At 41.5% G+C, this 18,617-nt stretch overlaps 1 protein-coding gene across 12 annotated transcripts in view; it reads left to right on the forward strand.

The window, feature by feature from the left end:
* LOC110982488 (growth factor receptor-bound protein 14-like) overlaps nt 1-18,617 on the forward strand; it is a 185,968-nt gene that overhangs the window by 59,807 nt on the left and 107,544 nt on the right. For 10 of the 12 annotated variants that reach the window (XR_015428220.1, XR_015428223.1, XR_015428221.1 and 7 more), the window contains exons 5-6: nt 5,741-5,900; nt 6,336-6,457. The exons of the other annotated variants lie outside the window; for them this stretch is intronic. Coding sequence is in view for 6 of the 10 variants with exons in the window: in XM_087148301.1 (XP_087004427.1) it covers nt 5,741-5,900; nt 6,336-6,457 (282 nt within the window). In the remaining 4 variants the exon portion in view is untranslated. The remainder of the gene's footprint in view (nt 1-5,740; nt 5,901-6,335; nt 6,458-18,617) is intronic. 12 annotated transcript variants of the gene reach the window in all.

Genomic DNA, 18,617 nt, shown 5'->3' on the forward strand with positions numbered 1-18,617 from the left:
ATCCCAATCAAGGTCATCTTATTCCAAACAGATATTGCAGACATGTTGATTTTTTTGTCTCACGTACAAATTAAACTGATTTGAAAGTCTTGTATAAAGTTTGTGAAGTCTGTTGTCAGTTCAATTTGTATGTGCATTATCAAGAGTGTAGTGGCCCTTCCTTCACTTGATAAAACTAAACATTGTCTATTAATTTTGTCAATCATCAACACAGCTTGAAAGGGACGTGTTATAGATGAAAATTGACGTCATTAGATGAGAATTAAGGCACGTGACATTAAAGGTGCAGTCTTTCTTCACAACCACAAAAAGGCAAAAAAGCCCCGTGTTCTGCCCGTTGGACAGAAGCAGTTCCTCTCGTTTTCTTCTTCTTCTGCTCAAAACCCATTTATTTTGTGCACATTTTCTTCTGGACACCACTTGAGTGCTTTTACAACTGCGGATCTTCATCAAACTTGCACCAATGAAGGACCCTTATCCACGGATGGTCCTTGAAATACGACGTCATGATGATATCATCAAGTGATTTATTATTGATTTTTCTATATTCATTTCAGCCCATTAACTTTGTACATGTTTTCAAGGCAACATTCTTCAGCAATATTCAAATGTCATCAAAGTTACACCAAGGAAAACCTCGAAGCAAAGATAATACTAAAATAATTATGCCACAATTACATCATCAAGTGATGAATTATTAAATTTTGAATAGTTAAATATTATGTTAATTATTTAAATATCCATATAAACTTAACTGCGGATTCGTGCAACATTCTGTTTGCGGCAAGTGCCAAGGTAAAATTGGGTTTTCATTTTATCTGGAGTGGGTCAAGTCACATGACCCTTCCAGTCGAAACCGAATGAACCAAACCTAAAGAATGATGTCACAATGACGTCACCAAGTGATTTATTATTGATTTTTAAATATTTATTTCAGCCCATCGACTTTGTATTGTTTAATAGCAGTAATATGCATCAAGTTGTTTTCAACATTGTTAGTCTGTTGGGGTATAGTATTCTTCAAATCATCTACTGATGACGTTACGTAATTGTTGAGCACCCTCTAGCAACAGGTTAAAAATTATGCAAAATGAATTTTTAATAGATGTCTGTGGCGAAGTTTGTCTGAATCGCCTGAAAATTGATGTAGATGATCATCTTCACCCAGTCAACATGAGTGAAATTTGGGACTGATGACGTCCTCATACCGCAAGTCATAATAAAAAGTCCTTTTATTCTTCACAATTTGGTAAAAAATCAACCGTAACAGATTTGAGCGTGAATTGTTCATGAGATGATAACTACAGCATTGAAGTCAACTGCATGAAGTGCATAAGTGCTGTACGTTGTGCTTCACACAGATGAAGCGCTGACGACAAAACCCCCTTACAATATTTGCAAACTCAAAAGTCCCATTGGCATAGTGTGCATTGGCTACTTCCAGTCTGGTTGACAATATTTGCCTGTAACACAGGCAGTGTAGGGCATATACTCAGGAGCTAGCAAAATGCCAAGCACATGGTGCTGAGAGCAGATGGAATTCCATGGAATGACAAAAGGGAAAAATGTTTGCAATCTCCAATCTGTACCCTTTCTGCGAAAACAGTAATATTTTGTATTGTATTTTTTATTGTACATGTCTGATTAGGTTCAAACATTGCAGATAGTTAGGAAGGGAAGGTTTATAAATGGAGATTGACATCATGCAATGACAATATCATCAGCAGACGAGTTACGTGACATTAAACGTGCATCCTTTTAAAAGTGATCATCTCCTGAAATGCATGTCTGATTCAGTTGAAACTTGGCAGGTATTTAGTAAGCAAAGTGTTACAGATGAAAGTTGACGAAATGTGATGATGACAGGTGCACTCTTCAAAGCACTATATCTCATGAAGTACATGTCCAATTGGATTCAAACCAAGCAGATATTTTGAAAACGGAAGTGGGCTTATTGTTTAAAAGTGGTAATAGGTATCAGCTTTCAATGGTGTTAATCTGTTGGGGTATAGTATTCTTCAAAGTATCAGCTGTTGATGTCACATAATTGCTGAATGCCCTCTAGCGATGGGTTGAACATTCTGAAAAATGAATTTTGAAAATATGTCTGTGGCAAAGTTTTTCGAAATCGGCTGAAAATTGATGTGGATGATGATCTTGACCGAGTTAACATGTGTGAAAGTTGGGGCTGATGACGTCATCAGATCAGAACTTATAAAAAGTCTCATTATTCTTCAAAACTCTGTTAACAAATCAACTGTAAGAGAAGAAGTGTGAATTCTATAATAAGATAGCTGAAGCATTGGAGTCTATTGCACCAAGTGCGTAACTGGTGTACTTCACACAGATGAAGCACAGACGACAACAACAACCTTACAATATTTGTGAACTTGAAAATCCCATTTGCATACTGTGCATTGGTTACTGTGTGTGTTGACGAGCAAAATCTGCCTGTAACATACATGTAGGCAGCACACAGTGTGTAGGGTGTATACTCAGGAGCTGGCAATTTGTCAAGCACTTGTTGCTGAGAGCAGATCGCATTGTATGTAATGCCAAAAGGGACAAATGATTAAAATTTCTAATCTGTGCTCTTTCCACGATAACAATAATGTTCTCTATTGTATTTTGTATTGTAAATGTCAATATCATTAGCAGACGAGTCATGTGACATTAAAGGTGCATTCTTTAAAGAACTATATCTCCTGAAGTGCATGTCCAATTGGGTTGAAACTTGGCAGGTATTTAGAAAGGGAAGTGTTGTAGACAAAAAGGATGCGATGATGATATCATCAGATGAGTCAAATTACATTTTATTTAAAGCACGTTATTTCCTGAAGTGTGTGCTTGATTGACTTGAAACCTTGGACCCAAATGGTCATGATGAAATAGTTACATCATCAGGTCTGTGCAGTAGATTGGTCATTCGAATTAACAAAGGAATGCAAACAAAAAATCTGGCAAACAGACAGATGAGCTCTAGTTGTATATTTTGCCCTATTGCCCTTGTGTATAATTTCTCCGTTTTTCTGTGCATTAGGTCTTAGATCATAAGATATTTCACACTTTACCCCTCTTCTAGTAGTTACACTCACATTGTGGGCCGGTTCATAGGGACAGTGGTGTGGTTCAGTCCTCGCGAACTCCAGGAAAGGACGATGCATTTAAGGTTACCATTTCCTTCCCTACAGTGGGCCTTCCCGTAGTTGTCACGATGGACACTTCAAATTTCGGCTGGGGAGCCAGCCTTCGTCCACATCAGATCTCCAGTCAGCGTGACCCCTCCCTCCAGGATTCTCATATCAACATTCTCAAACTCCATCAGTCTTCGATGTTCTCCTTCAATTTCAGTTGATGCTAGTAGGCAAGACAGTCCTAATCCAGTCAGACTACGCTACAGCCATTGCCTACATCTATTGCCAAGGGAGCACATGCTCTCCTAGTCTATAGCTCTTTGCCTGGCGACTGCTTCAATGGACAATACGATACCCCATCCTGATTTTAGCCGAACACATCCCGGGATACAGAACAACTTCACCTACACCCTCTCCCAAGGCCTAGTTCACCCAACGGAGTGGACACTGCAGCCGTAGGTGGTTAAAGCTCTCTTCCTTGTGACCGACAGGCCTCATGTGGACCTCTTTGCATCTCACCTGAATGCTCAACTTCCCACGTTATGTACTTGGTACCCACACCCACAGGCCTGGGCGACCAATGCCCTGTGCATCTCCTGGGAAGGTCTCTTTGCCTATGCCTTCCTCCTCCATCACTCATTCTGATGGTGCGGTCAAAGATAAAAAGGGAATGTTGCCATGATCTTCTCATTGCCCCATTCTGGCAGAGACAGCCATGGTTTCCCTGCATCGTCAGACTCCTATTTGCAGCCCCCGATATTACCTCAGCATCCAGACCTGCTATTTCAGCCCATTTCCTGCTGCTCTCATCTGGACTTGCTTCACCTACACCCAATGTGTTGGATATTGTTCATTGATCCTTTAAGCAAGCAGGCCCTTCTTGAGACGCTGCTGCCTTGGCTGCCAGAGGTAGGCAGCTGTCCACAAGGAAAATTTATGGCAGCTGAATACAACATTTCAACTCTTGGTACAGAAGGCATGATACAGATCCGACTGAATCTCATCTGTCCCTCGTGACAGAATTCTTTATGCACCTACTCCGTTCCAGCCTTCTCGTTTCTACAATCAGGAATTACCACTTGGCACTGGCAGCTACCCACTTCAGCTTCTCTGATGGATCTTCTGTTTCCAATTACTCAGCAATTCATCACCTTTTCCGGGAAATGTTCATAGAACACCCTTCAACCAAGCAACTTGTTCCTTAGTGGTGCCTGGGTGATGTCCTCCAGCTTTTGACTGGCCCTCCATTCGAACCTGTGGCCCGCTTTTGTTCTGGCTGAACAAAAGACCCTCTCCATCACTAATGGTCACATTTGATGAGAGCCACTTGGAGTATGCGTAGTATGGGATATTGGCTTCCGCACCAAGAACCAGACTCCCAATTTTCAGCCCTCAGACATCTTTGTTCTGACAATCCAGTCATTGGCATCCTCCTCATCGGACGGATGCTGGTGTCCTGTCAGGACATTCAACTGGTACCTCAATTGGACAAAGGACATCCTGGGGCCAATCTCACAACTATTCATCACCACTACCAGGCCTTACTGTCCAGCCTCCAAAGATACAGTCACTGGGTGGGTGGTTTCCGCCATTAAATTTGCTAACTCTGACTAGCCAACTAGCCCCGATGATCTATGATGATGCCTTATCCACGCCCATGATGTCTGGGCTGTTTCCTCTTCCTGGGCTTATTTCAAAGTGGTTCCAACTATGGACATTTGTAAAGCTGCATGTTCGAAATCCCCCAACATTCACCTCTTGTTATCTCAGTGATGTTTTGCAGGGGTACCACTCTCATGCATTGGCCGTGCTTGGGATGGCATTGCAATAGCTCCACTGCTGGCCATCCTTTACCGCTGCAGGAGGATACACTTAAGCAAGCCTGTGGTGAGTCTGGGTTACACCCATCCTCTTATTTAGTGTTGTTTATATTCACTCTTTTTTATATCATCCCGTGGTGTGTCTTTATTTTTGTCTGGCTCACTTTAATTCCTTCCTTATCTTGTCGTGGTTGGGGCTAAGGTGTTGGTAGTGTGTCCTCGCCTCCCCATCATCCTTTGGTGCGGTGCTACTCTGCATATGTATTGGTAAACTGCCTAGGTTACAGGCAGTAGACTCTTCACCCACCTAGAGTGGATTTAGTCTACTACTGTATACACATACCTACTAGATTACCAACCTCCCTCCTCCCCACTCAGCCTCTGCACACTCTGCGCTTGAAAAAGAAGAAGACCATAGCGGCCACTTGCGCGGTAGTCGAGAGAGTGGGGTCGCACTGCCAGGTGATTGAGAATTTAAGGAATGGAGTAATGGACTAGTAAATAATGCATATGTATTAGTAATCTTGTAGGTATGCAATAGTAGAGACTCAACCCGGGGGGGGGGAGAAATTATGGATACATTACCATTTACATGGTCAGAATAAAGGGCTGTTGAACTGTACCTTGAGCTGGAAAAGCTGCAGGCTTTTACAGTAAGATTTCTCCTTGGTTTCACCATTAATGATGAACATATTTGACTACTGTTATAATACATGAAGAATGGAGTATCGTTTTAAAAATTGAACCACACTCTCTCAGTAAGGTCTGATTTTTCTACTTATACAGTTTCCCATCAGAGTATATTGTGAAGATGGTACTACAAAGTTATGTGGGGTTCATCCCAGTCTTACAGTTCAAGATATGTGCGCATTAATGGTCTATAAAATGCACACAAGTGATGATAAAAGCTGGTCTTTGATAGAGGAGCTCACTGATATGGATTTAGGTGAGTGGCACCCTTTATCAATGGAATAAAGGCATTTTCTTCATAGGATGTCCTTAGTAGCAAACAGACAGTGCTGAAACATGGGCTGCAATTAGATTCAGTTTACTAGGGGTGTCAATATGGATATACTAGCACAGTTTTAAAATGTGTTAGTGTAAACTTTAGAGCAGGTTGATGTACAGGTCAGTGTGAGGGAATATTACAGGGTCATCATCAAACACCCCATTGGCTACCTGGTAGGGCACTCTTTGCATACGTTTGCTTTAGAATAGCTAGATCATACTATTGTAGATATGGCTTAAATAAGAAGTCAAAGAACTCATTAGATCTCCATAAGATGAGGCCCGATGATTTCTTTTTATGTCTGATTGTACCTAGTGAATACTGCACATTGATTACTTCACTTTGCCAGATTTCCTTTTTTTTCAAATGCAGAGAGAACATTAGAGGATCATGAGTTGCCCTCGACAGTATTCAAGAGCTGGCCACAAAATTCAAACAACAAACTCCACTTCCGAAAAGACTTCAGAAAATATGAAATCTTCCAAAATCCAGGGGTGAGTACTTTTGTGAAAAAAAATCATGGTATAAATGTATCAACATTTTTTACAAATCAATCCGACACTGAGGTACATTTTGGATTTGTTCATTTGACCTCTTCTTGGGTGACAGGAAGACCAAATTAGCATCAGAATTTTTCCAGTGTTGTGCGACATCTACACGTACATCTAGAAGCATGCCGACACATGCAGGCTCACTCAAGAGTTTAAAATGTCACAATGACAAACAGTATGACATCATTGGGTGTAGTGCAAAATGAGAGAGCTTGGCTTCAACTTTGGGGACTGAGTATCCTTCAGACCGTATGACGGCTGTTGATTGAATTTTTGCCGTGGAGGGATATAAACTTTGACTGTTAAGTTTTGGCTTCCCTGACTGTTTTCATTGTAGCACTCTCTACTCATGTAGTCCAACTGAACTAATCATTGTTATAAGACTGGGCTCAGAATGGGGTTTGTTGCCAAGACATAGCAGGGATTAAACGATGATTGATTTTGTAAGGATGAGTTTTGTCCGTGCACATTTTGTCCATTCGTTTTTCAATTTCAAATGAAAATCGAAAGACAATTCGTTTGATTTTCAATAGGCAAAGGAAAAAGGAAAATTGAAAAACCAATTGTATCTTATTTTTCCATTAGGAAGAAGGAAAAAGTTTTGTTTTTCTTGAAACGCTAAACAAAATATTAAACTTAATATCGTTTAAAGGTAGTGTGCACAATTTACAATACTGGAATTTTCAAAATTGGCCGATTTGGGGGTTTGTTATTTACATAGTGTTTTACTCTACAGACTTGTTTCATTTTTTAAATTCACTACCTCAAAAATAAAGAATAGTGGTATTCATTTCTAACACTCAAAGCGCAGCTCGTGTAATTTGTTTAGCAAAAATCCATGGACCACAGGATGTTCCCTAGTGCCTAGATTTGCATTGTTGAGGCTGAGTTGCGGATATTGCCCTCCAAAAGTGCATTTTTCCACTGCTTCTTGTAGTGCTAGTGATCGGAAAATAACACTTCATGCAGTTGACTGCAGTCACCACCATAACTGCACGACCACATGCACAACCAACCATACAGTCATGCTTTGCACATGTAGATGTACGTCGCTCAAAAACCATCCACACACCATCAGTACCCATCGTAAACACTTTATAAATCAACAAATATGGTAACTACCCTCACAGTTTGGGCATTAAATTTATTGCACTTTGAAAAACGAGAAGTTAGATGTCTCAAAATCGCAGATTTTGTTTGAGAAAACAGCCTTTGCCACAGAGCTCAAAAAGGAGCAGCCGTAATGCACAGTGCTTCTTTGTTAGGACAGTACAATTTTCTTGAGGGGTGAAAGTAAGATGGTGATATATTCGCGTAAGGTAAACTCCTTTTTCATAAAGACACCTTAATTTCAAACGATTCAAATTCTCTTTTAGCCAGTTAGTTGTGATTGTATCATATTTCGTCACTTATATTGTAATAATGTATTTATGTGTACAGAAGGTGCATGGGCATCTCTTCTTCTCTCCCTGTTAATATAGACTCTTCCAACAGCTACACATGTCACACACATTTTTGTTGTTCCCATTTATAATGCCGGCATTCAAACGAATTGTATTGTCCAAAGATTGTCCATCCGGCTGAACTTTTAAATAAGTACAGCATTTCTCTTTTCTTGAAAAATGACAGCATTACGGGTGGGAAGATTCCATGGATTCCCTAACTCTTATTATTTACAAACTGTACAGTAAGATGTTTAAAGATGATTCAACCGTCCCATTTTTGCAAATCATGTAAACTGCCTTTTAATTTTATAACAGATGCCCAACACTTCCTTGAACAAAGTATTATGTGTAAAATTGAGATCAGTATGCAAACGAATACACCTAGTTTTCACAGATATTATCAACAGTTTCCAAATATCGTTTAAATGCCATGACTTTGGAAAGTGTCAGCCAGTTTCAGAAATTTTCAGAATTTAGTTATGTGACCATATTTACATGTAGTCTGAGAAGACGGTTTCTTAAAATAACAATGAAAAATAAAACTACTTGTATTCTTCAAAAAGTGCATTGATAGATCACCATGTTAGTTTTCACTTCAAACCACAGTCCTCCATCGCTCTTCATTGGGACATCCAGGTGTGACCGCCCTTGCCATGTTTTCTAGTGTGGTCTCGGTGGAAACAAGGCAGGCCACGCAAGCACGATGCAGACCACAACTGTCAAGACTTCTGTTTACCGTATGTTACTCCGTCGTCCACCCATTCAGGGCTACGCCTCTGCCTGGATCCGACCACTCTTCGGGACCTCCAGGTGTGCATTAGAAACACACACCCACACGGCCACCCTATGTCGTCTTCTCGAGCAGCCTTCTGGTGAATGCGAGCCTGGGTCACATATACTCAATGCTGACCACGGCTCAAACAACAGCTGCTATCACTACACGACGCATCAACCCGCTGGCCATGAGACTCCCGTGCCGGGGGCCACCTAGGCGGGAAACAGAGAAGTGTGTTATCTGGGCAACTCCCCACTATTTTCTTTGGCTATACCAGTGAAAAGGATACGAGACTACGTATGACCAGCCTACTGCATTTTTTTCCGGAACTCTGTTTTTTTTGGGGGGGGGGCCTCAAAAGTTGACCCTTGTGAATCGTGCGAATCCGTTAAGAAAATCGGGGGTACAATATATTAGGGGACGGGATCAAAAATACAGAGACCGTTCGCACGCGTCTGCATACGTTCCCTTCCATTCTGCACGCCTTCCCGTTCACCCCCGTTCCAAAGAGCACTTCGGAACGCGTTCCTGCCGTTCGCATGCATGAGTGATTCAGAGAGTATTGTTATGTTAATTGGCCATTCCTGTGTGTGCGAGAACGGCAGCGTCACAAGAAAGATGCGAAGAACAGGCATACAAGCTTTTCTTGAGTCTTGGCTAAATAAGTGTCGACAGTGTTTGGTCCAATAAGATTTTTTTCCGTCCTCTTAGAAAACGCTCATGTTGTCCCTTTGATGTTCTGACTTTCCGCATTTTATACATTCTTCATAAAAACCATCCCCTTCGAAGTTCTGATTAAAAAAAAGGCGAGGAGGAATGAAATATATTTTGACGGGTTGGGTGCTTGGAATAAGAAAAAATGTGAACAGGTACAGGAAAAAAATAAAAACCACGCGTCGTCTTGGTTTGGACAGAAAAAACACCAAGGAGGAAAGAATTTATATATTTGATGGGTTGGGATAGATGCTTTTAAAAAAAAATGCAGTGGTGCCAGGAAAAAATAAAAACTACAAGTGGTCTAGGTGTGGATAGAAAATAAATGCCGAGGAGGAAAGAATGAATATATTTGATGGGTTGGAATGGATGCTCCGAAAAAAATGCAGCGGTGCCGGGAAAGAAATGAAAACAAGTGGTTGAGGTGTGGATAGAAAATAAATGCCAAGGAGGAAGGAAAGAATATATTTGATGGGTTGGGATGGATGCTCCGAAAAAAATGCATTTTATCTTTTTAAGTATTTGGGTCACGCAGGCTCTGTTTGAAGATGCCGTTCGGTAGGATACACTTGAGGATAGGATACAGAGTATACAGAGGATACAGAGTAATGCCACTGTTGCCAAGAAATAGTATTACCAAGGGAAAACCTGGGCCCCTTCAAGTCGCCGCTAGCCAGACTTTGTTGTACAGCCTTTGATAAATTAAATAATGTTCCTTCATCTCCTTCTCTTGGCATTAAATTAGGCCTATGGCAAATAGCATTTTCCATGCCTTAAAATTCATAAACAACTTCTGCCACAAAAATTTAATCACCTTCCGGAAGAAAAGATATTCTTTTGAACAGCCCCAATGAATATATTTCTTATAATTACACCGTGATAAATTGCAACAACTTCCCGTCCGTTCTCTCTTTTTTTTTTGGAAGTCGTGTGTCGTCGGTAACAGCATGCCGGTATACACTGGGACAACCACAAATGCCTCGTTTTTGAGCTACATACTGTACATGTACATGTACAGTACATACATGCGTTAAAAACTCACTTGTTGGGCGGAGACAGAGCTGACATGCGGCGGCTTTTTTGTGTGTGTTGACCAAACGGTTAACGGCAAACTGAAAAGTTACGATTAAACATAAATTCCGACCCTTAAAATCTGTGAAGCACAAGTATCGTTGGATTGTTTTTTAAATGTGCAAAAGCAGGAATATTCTTTTTGCTGGAGGTCCTTAAAATTAAAGATTAAAAATCTTCAAAAAGTGCAGCCAATTTGGGGCTGAAATGTTTTTGCCTAGATCTCAATGACAAAACTCTGAAATGGTAGAATAAATTTGTGAAGGCTATAATATGCTCTGATAGGGAGGGGTACAACATGGAATGAAGTATAATGCGATCGGCAGAGCTCAAAATCCTTCCCCTAATTCTAGTGCAAAGAGTGCTGACATCGTAAGCGCTTAATGTTTTTTCTTCAAGTTCAGTATTGGCACGCTCTACATACCAAAAGTAAATAATGGCACGATCGGCTAACCTCAAATGCTGGAAAGATCTTTCTACTCCATAACAAACACACCCCCCCTCTCAAATCTTTATACAATGTATATCTTTTTGCTGATAAGAAGCAAAGTGTTACTTTGTGGAATGCAGCGTTTAAGTACTCTACATCAGAGAATTAGAAAGAAATGTCTTAAGCAGAAGAGTGGCCCAACATTTAATTTTCCCCGTTGTTTGCTGTTCACGGATAATTTTATTTCCTATCCATGGACGGTTGTTAGAACACCATTCTTGTTTCAGGGACTTCACATTTTCTTCGCATAGGTTTTGTGCCACTATGGGGGCCACAACATCTTGCTGTGTGCTCAGACCGTGACGGGTCTTTTGTTGTAGAGGAACGCAAGGGAACTTGAGGGCCGTTCTCACGCATGCAGAGTGGAGGAGCTTGAACAAAAGAATGCGTTCCTGGCATTGGCACGCGTGTGAACGGTCTCTGTATTTTTTATTCCACCCTAAATATTCATACCACATTCGCATGCATGCCAAAATGAACGGAAGAATAAAGTTTATTCTTTCTTCTCGAGGATCAGACTCGTTGGACTACCTCGTACGTCTGCATTATATTTTGCAATATACACTATACTTGTATACAATATACTTGTATACAATGTATTGTACCTACAACGTACTTTTGTATTCCTTACACATCCTCGTACCTGGGAATGAGGTTTTACAAGACTGGTATTTTGCATGCATTTTATATGAATAAAATGTGAAACCTGGCGCTCGTATCGAACCCAGCTGGGTCGTTCGTGCGCACACTGCTATGTAAACCGTATGCACATGATTTGACTACACACTAATGAGAACACACCCTTACACGGCTATACTTGTGGGGTATTTCCTTTGTTCTTGTGTACAAAACTCCCACACAACACACAAAAAATTTCAAATCACTCCAATGTAAACCAAATTCACTTTCCTGGGTTGAAATTTCGACCTTATGTCCCTTATATACACATCAAAATTTTCCCCTTTTTGAGTTATTACCAAATATCAATTCCGTGAAATTCTTGTGGGGTACCAATCACAAGGTAAAAACTGGCCTTGTGGGGTACTTGCCATTGTTCCCCATGTATAAGCGCATGAGGCCGCACAAACTTATAGAGTGTACATAGAGCGGTACACGTATGGAGCCCAGAATGCAACGTGGATGTATGCGTACACCAATGTGAACAGTATTACTACTGCCGACATGCGCACCAACACCGAGAACGTGTCTCTATGGGAGAAGCCTGCAGCCAACCCAGCATGCATGTGTTGCCATCGTACGTGTGCACATTCGTAGTATCGTACCGTGTGCATGTGTACAGTTGTACAGAGCCAACATGCTTTCCAAGTTCAACAGAAAAATTCTCTCAAAAGGAGACTCGTCAGCAAGAGAGCTAGATAAACACGTCTCCAATAAACTTAAATGGAATGGGTTGGAAGAGCATGTCACGGTGGACGCCCTGAAAGTGCAGTTAAGCCAGTGTTTTGTCAAACCAGCAATCGCAGGAAAAGTACTCTCTGGAGTATTATTTATTTTAAGTCCTGTTTTGTTTTAGTGGAACTTATGTGCAAAAACAACTTAGAAAAGTTTGCATTTTTCTTAAGAGTGGACTGAGACCCTCAAACATAATTAAATGAGAAATATTAATGTTTGATTTGTCCACCGTTGCTAAAATTACAAAACAAAATTAACTTCATAAGGGCCAGTAATTTCAAAATAATGTTGCTTAGAACATGCCCCAGAGAGGCTTAGAATGCACCACAGAGCATCTAGACTTTAAAATTTTCTGAGGCCCTTAAGTGGGCCCTGGACTCAATGCCATAATGGTTTTGGGCTCGCAGTTTCAGGTTTTTTCACATCCTCCAATCACATCCTTGTGTATGCAATCTTCCCACCACGGGTGCCTATTCACAAAGGCCTGCGATACATGAGTAAGCACCTCATTTTCCGCCCCCCTGCCCCATCGACCGCCCGATTGAGCCTTGTGACATCTGAGATTTCATCATCGGGGGCACCCAGGTATGAAACAGTAGACAGCAATCTCTGGGCAGGCTCCCCTTCATTGCTGGCCCTGCCTTGGTGATTATGCCATTCGAATCAGCATCTGCACCTCAGGCGTCAGAATTTACCAAACTTCACACCAACATGGATTCTGTAGGATCCTTTTATTTAGTAATCCCAGGCTTTTCCCAGGGGCTCCCCAGTATCATATCTGCACATCTACACCCACTATGTCCTATAACATAAGTGATCTTCACAGATTCTTCTGCACAGCCTCGCTATGCCCCACATACTGTCCGGACACAAGTTCCTCCCATGTGGGCAAGTCCAAGTTCTATATACTGTGACTGTTACAAGGCCTGACAAAAGTGGGCCTACTTGCTTGGCTTTGTCATGAGTGTGTCACTGTTAAGTCTTCCGATTGTTCCCTGCTTGATCGAAATGAAGAGGTGTACTTAGCAAGGCTCCCTCCATTTATTGCTTCCACCCATCAGGCCAGGGTTATAAAATGGGGATTTCAGGCTGCTTGTTTCTTAGAGCAATCTTCTATCTTCTGACGCTCCTTTTTCGACTTACAATTTTTCTTTTTTTCAATGCACTTAGCCAGGGAATAAAAGTGGGATTTCAGGATACTTGTTTCTTAGAGCAATGTTCTAAAAATTCTCCATGCATGCAGTGAAATGGCCAAAGTCCGTCAACCCAGGGACACAAACGGCCACTCCAAACATAGGACAGGGCTCATTTTTCAATTCTTCATGAATTCTTCATTCAGCATCATTTTTCATGTCCTAAAATTACAGACTGTTGCTAAGGTCAACTTTATCCGACTTGCCTAGTCTTCCAGCAATAACTTTTTGTTCGATAAAGATGAAGTCAAACCATCTTTATCTAGCCTACATGAAATCTTTCCTTATGGTCTCCAATTTATTTCATCTGTCTCTTTATCAGAGTACCTTTTTGCACTTGAAAGGGATTTCTCCCCTCTGTCAATCCCCACTTTCAGTCGTACCAAAAAAAAGTCACCTCTATCTTTAAGTAGTTCAGAAACTAACAGGAAGCTACAATGGATTCGGAGGACGAACACTAGGACAATGTCTCATACCCCTTTCTGTCGCCCCCCGGCTCCACACCAGTCGAGTCTTGCTGTGCCCTCTTCTCAACCCTCATGGGCAGTACTGCAAGATGCAGACCCGAAGGGAATGTCAGTGCTGCCCCTTTCCCTTGGGTTTGACACCAATGACCATACCACTTCTCAAGTGGCCTCAATACCTGAACTTAACGGTTCTAGCAGGTATTTGGCCGGTCAGATGAATACCTGAGTCTGCCCTTTCGGCTGACCACTCGGATTCATGTCTGCCCCTTCCTTTGGCCCAACTCACCATTAAAATCCAATCTTCGTTAATAATTATTACATACATGTATACATGGGTTTCCCTCTACAATAAAATGCCCCTGTCAGATGTAACCCAGGCTTCGTTGGTGGATCTGAAATTGTCTTATTTCACACCCCAGTCCATCTGTGGGAATGCGAGTTCCTCTTCTCCATCTACATCAGAGGAACGTCTGAGCTTTGACTCTGTCACTCTGTCTCTCTTTCCTAGGAGTCCTCACCTTGACCATTTTTACCGCCTATTTTCACCAACTAGCCGTTTCCTCAATCGAACACATTGGTAACTGGCCCTTTGTAGACAGATGTACAGTAAAGACTGGGGCTTACTCTGGCTTCACATGTAAGCTTACCAGCCATCCTGGATTTTCAGACAATCTCTTGATTCTAATCATACATTCTCCGATTTAACTGAGTTTGGCTCTCATCTTCTGCCTTGTCCTTTTGCATAAGAGCTAATTTTTAGGCTGAGGGTGAGCCTGGTAGACCTGGTTCGTCTTTGTCATCTTTATGAGGTCCCACCTTCTAACATTCTCCTAGCCCAAATGTGACTTGACTGTTTCCTTCCATACATGATGGACTTCAAACAGTCGCACCTCTTGTTGGCAGTTGAAATCAAGGATGGACCCTCAACTTTTGGTTTTTACTGGCCCTTCCCGAATTTCACAGAGTACTTCCATTCCCGAATTGTCAGATTTCAGGAACAGGAGTGTTTTGGTTATCATACTGTCACTTCAGCAGATAAATCACCCAGAAGATATGTAATCATTACACCTTGGCCCTCCAGACATTTCAGATGTTCCTAGGAACATTGGCTTTAGGGATTAACCCGAAGACAACCAAAATCCCAAATCCAACACTCCCCTTAACACGTGTCTGCTCTCAGAGAAAAATTCACCTAGTAGAGCAGACTCTGCCCTGCAAGGTGACTGAGTCAGTCTTTAGATATACTTGGCAAGCTAAATACTGACCTCCCTGCCCCAACAGAACACTAAGTTGCTGATGTTCTGCACCAGTCTACCCTCTCTTGTAGGTCATATGACCCCTTTTTCTTTTTAGGCAGGGTAGGATTGCTCATCCATGTGCCTCTCTCTGTTACCTCTGATCCTGACAATTCAGCTAGAATTGGACAAGATAGATAACTTCTTTCATGCCATTCAGGCCTTCCAACCCTAGTGCCGCATTTAGCCAGGCTTCTGGCATAACTCTGTTCATGATGTAACAAACAGAGTGTGCTCCCAATTAAGACACTGATGAATGCAGTAGCCAATTCTTCACTCATTTGGAACTCAGAACTGCAGTCAGTATGTAGCTACTGCCTGCAGTCACAGCTACCAAATGTGTTTCCTCCATACAACACTGACAGTGTTCGTTCCAACTAGTTCATACTTGTTTGGGACCCCTGGCGAGTCCTCAAGCCCTTCCAAGGTTCTCCTAGGAATCCTTCGTAGAGGCCTCACTGCCACACATATCGGTGAGGCCGGCTTTTCTACTTCGAGTAACTATGTCTTTCCTGGATTGTGGTCTGTTGATGGTATCTGTTACACATTTCTGCTCCTTTGGGTAGTGATACTACAGTGTACTTCTCAACTACACCATAGACTTCTGCTCAAACCCTATTTATTCTCAACTCGCTGATTAGACAACTTAGTCTTTAATGTCATAGAGTACTCCTGCTCTCCAAATTACAAGCCTTGCTGTCCTGTCCCTAATCCTCTTAATGATTTCAGGGTTCAGGATTCAGAGCTGAGAGGTATTATGGCTGATACACTTACTTTACTGGCATACTTTGCCAACATTCTTTGGCAGTGTCCTTCTGAAGTTATCTGTATGACAAATGCTAGGGACTCTATGGCCCTTTAACTCTTGCTAACGTAATAAAGTTTCACAACGAATTCTTTCCTGATGTGTTCTCACTCACCTCTACACCGAGAATACGAGGACCCATACTCTGTGAGCTACCCCCAGCTCTACACCATATCCAGTGGTCTCCTCCTTTCTACAGTAGACTCTTATCATTCCACACAGGCACACACACTTTCAGTGCATCGTTGCCTATCCTCCTTCAATTCGGGGTATGGTGCTACTCTGCATATATAATGATTGTTTGGGTAGATTTAGTGTAGTGGACTCCTCACCCAAAGCAGTGTGGGTAAAGTCTGCTAACAAATACCTGCCCAAACAGTAACAGCCCTCCCACCCTCCCCATACTGGATCAGGCCTCATGCTCCAAAAAAGAATGATAATATGGTTGCAATGTCACTATGCATCATAGGCCTAGAAGACACTATGGTTGATCAAATTTTTACCGAATAGAATCGAACACAAAGGAATTTGCATATTTAGTGACAGTTTGGGTAGGTATTCGTTAGCATACTCTTTCCACACTGCTGTGGGGGAGGAGTATCCTTTAACTACAATTTTGGATGAACACATGCATGTCTATCAGAAAATTGTTCCCTGAAGCATCCTGTGTGGGTTGCTGCTTTTCTTCATATTTGTGATCATGTAAACCTTGTCATGGGCAGTAATATGGACACAAGGTATAAAGTCAAATAAACTTTACCACCGGAGATACTAGTAATGCTAAATTAAGTGGTTTTTAAGCAGTGGGTTGATTTTATTATTAGCCAAATTATTCAGAAATTGAGCAAAATATGTTCATTTCAAGAAAACATGAGAGGATATCATCATTTTAAAGGTTTCTTTCCAGCAAATCAAGGAAAGTTGATCCCCCTTTAAAACCCCCTACTGTGAAGATCTTACCAAATTGAAGAGCGACATACAAAGTGAAAGTGATCCTTAGTAAATGTCATGATGACACTGTGAAATACACGTACATTAATATTAATATTATAAAAGAGACAATTCAGTATTTTTCAGATGTGTAGCTTCATTTGCAGTGTCATTGTTGCACAAGTGCAAGAGTGAATTTTAATTCAGTGCAGAGTGGCAGTCAGCATTTACCTGTAGTCATAAAGAGAAATTGTTTAAAACGCCTAACATTGTGGAACTTGATATTATTTAATTTATTTTTTTTGCTGAGTTTCATCTTAGTGTGTCACATTTTAAGAAAATAGAAATCTTACGAGGGTCTTGCAGTTGTCAAAGAATGTAGCATGTGTTACCAAACAGAGAGACACAATAAGCAACACTTCAGTCAGAAAAGAATGTTAAAATCAGCTTTAATAATTATTTTTATGAAATAGTCCACTTGTCACCAAATATGTGGGAAAATTACTTATCTTCACTAGTGGTGCAGCCAAACTGCCAAACCAAACAAAAATTGTCAAACATGGCACAACCGAACCTGCCAGTTCAGATGTTCGGCTTTAATAAGGCATGACCTTGATAGTGCACAGACAGCACACAAGAAAACGTGATAAACAGCAAACACAATGAAAAATGGATAACGAGTTTTGCTATATCCGCGCTCGGCACATGTGCGGTACACACGTACTATAAATGTACTGTACATGTACAGTACATACATGTACAGTAAACTTACCATGGCCCTGCATCACGCGATGGTTGTAAAAAGCATGTGGTGAGAATTCACTAATAATCAACTGAGAACACACAACATGTGGTATTTCTGCTACACAAGAATTCTAAATTCTCACCACATCCAACTTAGTTTATGTATGTTCAAATTTAGCATTGTTTGCCAATCTCCTTTGAAAAATGATTCAAGCTCTTCGATTGTCAAACTAGGTTTATTAGGAATTTTCCTAGGCTGTCCTACAGACTGCGAGGTCCTGATACAACTCGCATCTCCACCATGTGGCAAGTCAGATGCCAACTCAGCATAGTTCGGAATATTCGTGACTGAACCACAACAAAATTTCATGAAAAATGCACCTTTTCTTCCTTGTAAGATGTCCCACCGTTGCCACCAATGTAGCATGGTCGTCTATGGATTCTTCCACATCTGACAAAAATCAAGGTAACACAGAGATTTCTGGTTCCAGGGGTGTCTTCTGCTATTTATTTCACAAAACACAGCCTATAGCCTTACTCTTTCCAAACACGAACTGTCATGTCCTTGGCAACGCCGCCCAAAATAAAGAAAACAAACCTACTGCGCTGGTGCCGCAGGCTACCGATCTCCGGGGCCAACCAGCAGGGGCTCCACTGCACGGCTCCATCATGGTTTCAGCCAGTGCCCTCTACCGGCCGGTCGGTGCCGATGCTGCACTATATACCCCATACAGATGTACTGTACACCGTGTGTACTACAT

This window comes from Acanthaster planci, linkage group LG17 (assembly GCF_054643075.1).
Source record: "Acanthaster planci isolate LZ-2023a linkage group LG17, COTS_SCS, whole genome shotgun sequence".
Taxonomy (NCBI): Eukaryota; Metazoa; Echinodermata; class Asteroidea; order Valvatida; family Acanthasteridae; genus Acanthaster; species Acanthaster planci.